The 9409-nt window shown below is 39.4% G+C and overlaps 1 protein-coding gene across 2 annotated transcripts; it reads right to left on the bottom strand.

Annotated features, from left to right (window-relative positions):
* Positions 1-511: 511 nt before the first annotated feature.
* LOC147856274 (uncharacterized) lies at positions 512-4275 on the bottom strand. 2 transcript variants are annotated; one of them, XM_087329346.1, is made up of 3 exons: positions 4001-4275; positions 3006-3225; positions 512-2498 (listed from the first exon to the last, which is right to left on the bottom strand). In XM_087329346.1, the coding sequence occupies exons 1-3, from the start codon at positions 4244-4246 to the stop codon at positions 1108-1110; spliced, it is 1857 nt and encodes a 618-aa protein (XP_087185472.1). In that variant the 5' UTR covers positions 4247-4275; the 3' UTR covers positions 512-1107. The 2 variants fall into 2 exon arrangements, with proteins under 2 accessions (XP_087185472.1, XP_087185471.1); XM_087329345.1 differs by having other exon boundaries at positions 512-2507; positions 4001-4274.
* Positions 4276-9409: the final 5134 nt, after the last annotated feature.

The raw sequence follows: 9409 nt of genomic DNA, 5'->3' as shown, positions 1-9409 counted from the left end.
CATTAAGGTCTATCTATATATAGATTTTGTAATACAATCTTTTGTATGGAACCAAGTGGCAATCAAATCAAGAACAAAGATATATACGTTTAGAACTAGCTACCAAAAAAGAGACCTACCAAGCATTCCAAAATTTCTTTTAGAAGCTCCACAAGTTTATGTCGTCTTTTCTTCATTTGGTGATGAAGCTCCTTGATATGGAAAATCTTGATTTAAGTGACATGAAATACAGAATGAATTTCCACATCATATTTAACAGGTAGACTTTATCAAACAATTGCACCATATCTTAAGAAAACTGTCCAGCAACGTTAAATACCAGAAGACATGGTCGAGTTTCTTAAATCTCAGCTTCTTAAATCTGACATACAATCTTTTAAACTTAAATGAACTATTCGTTTACAGCCTAGAAAAACAGAACTACAATACTAAATGTTACCAGATGGGACCATGGGTTACTACTCTCCCCATCAGTCCAAATGAATATCCATTCATCCAAACTCACATCATATAATCATACCATAGATATATAGCTTAAGCTATTAAATTGATGAATCAATCAAAAAGCCCAGTTAATTTTGATACTGGGTAGGTAGTGTCCCATTCGCAGCATCTGAAAACAAGACAGTTAATTTGGTTACAAAATTTTGGGGGCTGTCCTGTGATGGAGAATAGGGGCAGTTAACGATGATCTAGATTAAATACCCGTGTTAACATTTTCCTTCGTCGTGCCAACCAATAGCATCCACCATTAATCAAAGTGAGGAAATGCAATAATCTGGTTAAGACACCAAACGGGCTACATTATACATGAGCAAAAGAAAATCTTGAGCAGAAAACCAAGGACGAAAGTGCATGGGAGCACTGCAAGATCAGAGCTCAAACAATTCATCATTCCCCATAAGGATATCGATAAGGCTATGGATGAAGACCCATGAAGTCTTAATGGATGGATGGCATCATATGGCATGGCATGATATATGGATAATGGTATGGTATGTACTTTTTTAGTATGTATGGTGTGGGCATGGTATGGTATAGTATTGTATGGTACTGTAGTAAACGCTCTACATATTTATTTGCATACACATTATTTTCACGTTGAATTCACAGCCTCAGCTGACTGAACAATTGGGACGTAGATGATGAGGATGTCTCTAGCAGCATATCAGGAGTACTCTGATGGCAAACTCGGTCATTGCCTTCACTGTTGGTTATAGAGGTTGTCATTATGTCAGTGCGTCGTGGTGGAGCTGAACACACAGCAACCATATGGCGGACCCTGACAGGTGGGGCCAACGAGGAAGCTGAATGCATGCCAAATGGTTGCGCGGTCACTGGCAGCCTACACATCATCGATTGCGGAGGAGAATGAGTCCACGCAAAAGTGCCTTCATCCTTACTCGCAACATTATTGATGTCATTAGTATTTGGATAACCTCTGAATGCAGAATTGCCATCCTCATTCTGGTAGAAAACCCCCTGGGAAGCATCAAGCGTAAAACCAGCCGGGTTATACCCATTATTGTTGCTGTGAGAGCCTCGTTCAGGTGTGACATTCAAAGATGAGTATGTTGGAGAACGGAGGTTCGGTGCTTCACGAGAACCTGAAATGTACGAGCCCTTTTGGCCAAATTCTTCGCCACTAGCATAATTAATAATAGCATTTCCATCCTTGTAGGCACCACTACCATAAGCGATGCAGTCATTGTTAGTGTTATTGGTATAACCAGATGAATGAGTCAACCCCCTATTCCCACCATAATACATGTAAGACCCCATTTCTCGATCTCGATGAATGGATGATGAGCTTGCTCTTTCAAACATCGGCATTGGTTGCGCTGTCACCTCTCCTCTCCGCCACCAATCCTCTTCCTCTCTATGGTAAAGCTCATCAAGTAAGCTCGGTTTGAGCTCGAACCTTTCGCTTTGAGACTGGAAAAGTGATCGTCGATGGTCTAAGCGGGTATTCATTCTCGATAACGAGGGTGGTTGTTGCAAGGTGTCAGTTGCACTGAGCCATTCTTCATCCCCTTCTATTTGGAATGATTGAATCTCCTCTAGAAGAGATCTCCTCAATTCCAACCTATCACTGCACGACTGAAGGGACAATCGGCTTGGTACTTCTTGTTGATGAGGCAAGGCTCGATGATTCATCGAAGTTCCCAAGGGCTCATGTGTTCCCACCCTTCTAGAATCCATGCCAAACAAAGAAGAATGGTTCCTCGGATGCATCATCTCAGATCTGAAATGTTCAGCATTAGGTTGGCCAGGCGAAATCCCACGACCAGTTTCATAACAAGCATTCCTTTCTCTGACATTCACCACTCTAACCCTTGGCCGGCCCCCATGATTCCTTGAGGCAGCATGTGATGAAGGCTTGTGAGCTGATCTATCACCTCCTCTATACAATGTGAGAGCATTGGAATGACCATTAAGGCTCTGATCTCGCTCATCACTGGCTGCCTTCGAATCTGTAATCATAAGGGGTTGTGTCCCTGCAAGTACTGTGAGCACAAACAAATGGACATCACAAATAAGTTGTCTAAACACACAAACATAAGTACATATATTTATACACCTATGCATGCATTAATAATTCTCGCATACATATTATAAACACAAATGTGTACATTTTTACGCATGTATATAATTCCTAAAAAATATAATATAACATATGCATATATATACACAGATACACACATTGTTACATTGCCGTATCTATCTATGCATGCATGTAAGCCATGCAATGCAAATGCACAAGCACTAATGGAATACCCACAAGTATGTGCAAATACATATGCATTCTCTTTTTGTTAATGATCTCATTTAAACATACAGTTTATTTTCCTTGTCGGTCGGCACATCACAGTAAGGTTTCCTCGAGTACTATAATGCAAAGCTAAAAATTATATGTACATAAATATGTGTAGGTTCAAAATAAATCCACATACACCCAGAAAAACAAGCTGTAAGGAAAAAGGGAAGGGGAATTATTCACTTACATTGCTTGATAGCAGACAAGGCCACCATAGCTGCATTCTTCTCTGCTTGCTTCTTTGTTTTTGCAGGCTCTCCAGCAAACACCCTTTCAGCTACCTTCACTATACACTTGAAAACAGGAAGATGCCCCGGCCCTGCTCTGATGGTAGTATATACAGGAAGCGAGAGACCAGCTCTCTGCGCAGTTTCCTGCAGAAGGTTCTTGCCGATCCCAGTCTCATCCTGAATCAACATTGTACGCTTTCATTAACATATGGAGGTACATGATAAAATGGAGGGTGATGAGTGAAATCTAGAGAGAAGATGTAGATGCCCCCAAACAAAAGCTCAGTACACAATCATTTCATCAACTTATATGCACAGGAATGATCAAATGGAGAAGAAAGAGAGGCAAGATCTGGTGAAAGGATTCCCAGTTATTACTAAATTCCACATCTTGTCTCTAAGTTACATCTCTATCTTTCTGAATGCCACATCTTGTCTCTCACATTCAAGTGAAGTGAGCAAAATTGAGAGAACAAATAGAGTTGGACTTAAAAAGGAGCGACTGGAGAAGGCAGGAAGAGGAACTTTGAAGAAAACCATGTGCCATTATTGCAACTTAAGAGGGAAGCCATGGACAAAACCTAGAGAGAATATGTGGTTAAATCTAGACAAGATGTGCGAGCACTCAGAGAGAAGATGTGGCATGGAGTGAGAAGCTGCCTTCGAGGGAGGGACAATGTAAACGATGTGGGGAATCTTAGACAGTAACATGGGAGATGCAGAGAGAGGATTCGGGGTGTAAGCTTAGATTAGAGGACTTGCGGAACCAGGAGGGGAGGATTGCTCAGTTAGGGTTGAGACGATGCATCAGAACTTCTGCAGAGGATGTGGTAGAAGCTTGACAGATGAACATGAGAAATTCAGAGAAGGGATATGGAGGAAGGAAGAAAGAGAGAGAGAGAGAGAGAGAGAGAGAGAGAGAGAGAGAGGATATGGTGAAACAGGAACATACCAGGATTTTGGCGGCAAGGGAAGGGGAGGGGCCCCGTGTGGAGAGGGCATTAAGGGCGACCTCCGCAGCAGAATGCTCAGCTTGCCGGAGAGTGGTGCAGTACGACGGGCTCTCAAAGACCTCGCCATTGAAGCTTACAGTAGCTTTGAACCTGGGCGCGTGATCAGGACCTTCGCGTATGCACGTGTAGGCCGGTAGGCTGAAACAGCTCCTTTGAGCTAACTCCTGCAGCTGATTCTTATACATCTCTCTGCCTTCCTCTCTTCCTGTGGAAAATCTGCCCTTCCCCCCCGCCCCAACCCCTCCCCTTCCCCCAAATCTGCAGATCACTCACTGATGATGGTTAGAATATTAGGGTTCGTTGTTTCAGATTTTTGTTTTTGTTTTTTTCTTTTTTAAACCCTAATCTTCGAGATCGTGGGAGAACGTGAAGAATCTGGCAAGATTGATATGGGCAAACAAAACCTAAGCTTCAGTGTGCAGGGGATTGATTGAATGTAAAAAGAGACTCGGCAACGAATCAACGGCAAAAAAAAAAAAAAAACAAACCCTAATCTCTTCAGAACAGGGATGAATGAATGAATGAAGGCAAAGAGACCTGCAAGAGGGTAAGGAGGCGAGGAAAGTGCGGGCGAACAAAAAGCCCAGACCCTTAGGGCAGATGCAAAGGGGGGGGGGGGAGCAGACAAACAAGAAGAAGAAGAAGAAGAAGAAGACCAAAATCCTGAGAACAGAGAAGAGGAAGGAAGGAAGGGGAAGTGCAGAGAAGTGGGCAAAACCTTAACCCTTCAGAACAGAACAGAACAGAGGAGAGAGAGAGAGAGAGAGAGAGAGAGAGAGAGAGAAACTAGTCGCATAGGAGAAGGGGAGGGAGAGGGAGAGCTAGAGAGAGAATCAATGGAAACCCTAAGCCATCATCGTCCATGATTCTCTCTCTCTCTCTGTCTGTGTCTGTCTCTGTCTGTCTCTGTATTTCACCTTTTAGCTCCATTCCATTCCATTACTTCTCTCTCTTCTCTCTCTCTCTCTCTCACTCTCTCTGTCTCTGTCTCTCTCTTCTGTGTGTCTCTCTGTACTACCTACAATGTGTGTGTGTGTGTGTGTGTGTGTGTTATACATTCATTCATTGTGTGGGTTCATCACTCTGCTACTCATATTATTATGTACTAAAGTTACTCTGTTTTAATTCTCTCTCTCTCTCTCTCTCTCTCTCTCATTTTTTTTATCATTATCAATCCCCCTATCAAAACAAAAACTCTTTCTCCCCTTCTGATTTATGTATGTATGTATGTATAATATCTTATGGCTCCAATCCATGTGTGTACATACATACATATATGTACATATCCACCATATACATACATAATCATCCTTCTGACCTATTTCCATGCGCACAAGCACATACATACATGTGTCGACGCATTTCAAGTTCTAGCCGTGCGCGTGTCTATACGTCTGTCTCTTGCCGCCGGCACATATAGCCCATTTACTTACCTCTCTTGCCCCTCCCCCCCCCCCCCACCCCTTATGAGCAAACCAACCGCCCAAGGCTGAGACATCCAACTCGAGCTCGAAGTCCTCTGTGTCAACTCCAAAGACCAAGTAAATAGCGTTTGTTGCATGGTGTTAAGTCGCATTCCCTCCTAATGCTCTCTCTTCCCAGTGTATGTTCCTTGCGCTCTGTAATCTCGTGATTCCTATCCCAACATATGTATTATATAGGTTTGCACTCTCGTGTGCATAGATCACGAGAACATCCATGTACATAACATCCTCATTTGTCATCGAATGATATATAGCATACACTTTGTCTCTCTCTCGTTTGCTCTTGTTTGGAAACAAAAAATTAATCCTATAATTCTAACCCTAAACATTCTCATTGTTTGAAAGAAACAGAAATAGGGTTGCTTAATTTACATTTTCTTCATCCATGTAATGGTGAAACACCTTGTCCTATGTTAGCATTGGTGTTGTCTTTTGTTCTTTTCCATCACTTGGTGTGAAGGAATAAATGCATTTACTCTGAACATTCGACATCCATAGACAAGTGTGTTGCATGTGTATAGAATGTAGACAAGGAAAACATTATCTTGTATGTAGGCAAGGTGACCTTTAGTATAATACATACATACTATTGATATGCAAATGTTTGGCACATTGATTCGATGACCATTCCCACAATTTCCTGTGACAGATATAAGCTCCTTTTGCATCTCTTTTATTGTGATATTTGTGGTACTTGTGAATTATGTTCAAGGACCATGTTGCTTGATCCCCCTTACATGGTGAGAGATCAAGGTAAAAATGGACGCACTCATGCATAACTAAAGTTCCATGTTTGACCTAACCCAAAAAAAATGCAAAGTTTCTTTGAGCGAATACAAATAAATTGTGAGGTGAAAGGCACATGGTAGTTCATTAACTTCGAGACGTCTCTAAAATATAACATGGTAGTACTTTTGAAATGTTCGAGAATATCACATTAGATGGGATCCCAAAGTAGCCAAGGATGGATTTAAGCATGACATGGTATCTTCTCGTTTATGAAATTGAAAACTAAAACTAATTCATACCATCTTCCAAACCAATTTATAAACTACAAAACTTGATTGTGGATTGGGGAACAATCGTGTGGAGGCAAGTTTTGTACCAAAAAATGGCAAGATCTCGATAGGGGGGGGGGGGGGGGAGGGGGCATCAACTAGCTAGATGAAATGGGCAACTCAAGTTCATCCTCATGCGCAAAAAAACACTTCAATAATTCATCATGAGCAAAAAAACATACAAGTATTTTCTTAGATTGGACAATTTAATTATGAGATACGAGTTTCAGTACACTATAACTGCCATAATTTTGAGGAACCTAAATGATTATTCTCTCACTTTGGGACTTGACAAATTAAACTACTTTTGCATGTGTATGTATCATGTTGTAATTTTATTGGCTCCACATTGAGGAATGTTGATGAGTAGTTTCGTCATGCCATCATTAAACCTAGTTTAACCCCTCTCACAATTAATTTGCATCCATACATCCTCATCCCAAACAATGTTAAATCCATGATCTTTCAAAATTGCCATTGTTAATAGTTATGTTTATCTCAAATTACGTATTCACAAACATACAAGTCATTGGTCTCTATCTTTTAAAGATACACTTTGACATTCAGATGACAATGGTTTCTCGTTTCTCACATCGATTACGTTAAATGACATAATAAAACATATGTTGTCTCCATGAAGTTTCTTGTTAGCAATTACAAAATGCGATGAAATGTCGTATGCTTATGGTTCAATTTTGCTGATTAGTTGAGCATTCAATTATATGTTTCCCAATCCCGTAACCAAAATAAATACAAATATGTGAATAATTTTTAGAGTGGAAATAAAAATTCCATGCTGACTAATAATAAATAAACAACATCCACACCCTTAGTATTAAGAATGTTAGGTTGGCCACTTCATCATGAAGTTATTGGTTGTAACTATGATGTTATGTAGTATTTTTGGAGACATGTCATCGAGAGTGAAATCCAATAAATGGTATCGACAAATTGAAGTGAATGTATTAAGTGCAACACGATCTCCTTGTTGTGTACCATGTGAAGATCCGAAGTTCAACAAACAAGTTATTTGCTCATCGATATCTCGTGGCAATATATAATAGTTATCAATTAAACAAGTGAACGTTAATTTTTTAGCATCGAGATAACAATAAACTAGGAGTGGACTTGTCATAAAGGTTATTTACCATCACAAAACATGTTTACAGTAATAAATGTTCAAGATATGGTTTCGTGAAGTCCAAGAAAATGATAGTGAAGGACTCATGAGTCATGACTCATAACGTGATAATTGTCAAAGTGCTATTCACATGAAACAAGTTAGAAAGTAATCAATATTTAATATCCTATTAAGTATTCTTATAAAGTTAATGCCACACATCATCATTCTCAAAAACATTGTCGGTGATGGGATCATCAACAAGATTGGCAAGTTGAACCAAAAACCTAATATTGACGATATCAAACGTTATTGGGGATATTGCTAAATGAATATGTATCATCATCTTTGTTGTATAAAAACCTCAATAACGAATGCAACACATTACATCTTTGGAAATCAAAAAGTCTAAGGAAACTTGTTATGGTCCATATGGGCTTTGTTTATTCTTAAATTTATTATAGTTTTCTATATTTGATACATATGTTTGTCAAACATCGCCTTCCAAATACAAATGCAACATCATGTCTCCCATAGCTATGTGTGTGTACATGTATTGGGTGCTTGTCTATTTGTATGTACATGTCGGGGATGGGTACATTTGAATATTCATTTTATATCTTCTTAGTGATGGCCCATTCTCTCAAACAATAATCGTGATTATTTCAAGATTTGAGCAATATGAGGTTATTGGCTAGCATTTTGCCAATTTTGGTATGCCAATTATGCAAAGTTTATTAGCTTCCAAATTGTGCTCATTATTTATGGGTGATGAAGTCATATAGGTGAACTTTGATGTTTCAAAGCAATGTTGATCTCAAAACTAAATTACTCCCCAAGAGCACCTAGATAAGGTGTTCGTGTCAAGTCTAAAAGGACATTCAAACCCTTCATTGTGACATGTGGGCATCATCAAGAGCAACAATCATCGTTATGATAAGAAACATATACATTCTCTATTGATCACATGGTATTGAATCCCATTGTTGCAATACTGATCATAAACTATATAGGATGTTTATTCATATGATTGATTTTGCATGTTAATGTGTTGAATTAGCAACCACGATGAGGCATTTTCTTGCTTCAACACTTACAGGCAAAGGGATGCGTATGCGTTTGTGTCCGCTCAAATTGTGTATAGAATGTCTTTTGTTTATGGAAACACACATCCATTTTGTATAGAGTGCATGTCATTGCTTTGTGACTACACATTGTCTTTTTTGTTACTTTTGAACATCCCAACTAAATCACATCATGTCACTAGTGCCCACAATCATGACCCACAACTAAATATAAACATGTGGAAGTCAAATATCACCTATTAGCCCACAATATATTAAGAGTAACTAGGAAATCACGTCATTTTTTTTATTGTTTTTCATCTCACCATTGATGATTTATTACACAAATATTGGCCAAATGTAGATATCTTTTAGATACTTTCACCCTCAATCCATTGAAATTGAATGGAACTTCAAGCTAGAGGGGGTCAAGCTCATGAAGCACACAAACCAATATAGCGATTAAACATGTTTGTCGAAGCAGGATTCACATGCACGAATAGAGAATGAGATACATGTATGATGTAATTCAACGAGACATTCAAGAAAGAAGCCAAGAGAGCAAAACATTTAATGCTAGGTATGTCCTTCAATGAGTGAAGCAAAAGTTGATACATGAGGG

Source organism: Azolla caroliniana, unplaced genomic scaffold, assembly GCF_043228905.1.
Source record: "Azolla caroliniana isolate FFs.n. ecotype wild unplaced genomic scaffold, voAzoCaro1.0.p SCAF_13, whole genome shotgun sequence".
Lineage (NCBI taxonomy): Eukaryota > Viridiplantae > Streptophyta > Polypodiopsida > Salviniales > Salviniaceae > Azolla > Azolla caroliniana.
The sequence above is the reverse complement of the archived record's forward strand: the minus strand, read 5'-3'. Positions and strand labels throughout refer to the sequence as shown.

Excerpts from the sequence above, each read along its gene's own strand:
- LOC147856274 (XM_087329345.1), bottom strand. The coding sequence starts at position 4,246 with ATGTATAAGAATCAGCTGCAGGAGTTAGCTCAAAGGAGCTGTTTCAGC. Across the intron at positions 3,226-4,000 it reads CCCTTGCCGCCAAAATCCTG|GATGAGACTGGGATCGGCAA; the intron begins GTATGTTCCTGT and ends ATGTTGATTCAG. Across the intron at positions 2,508-3,005 it reads CTTGTCTGCTATCAAGCAAT|TACTTGCAGGGACACAACCC; the intron begins GTAAGTGAATAA and ends TTGTGCTCACAG.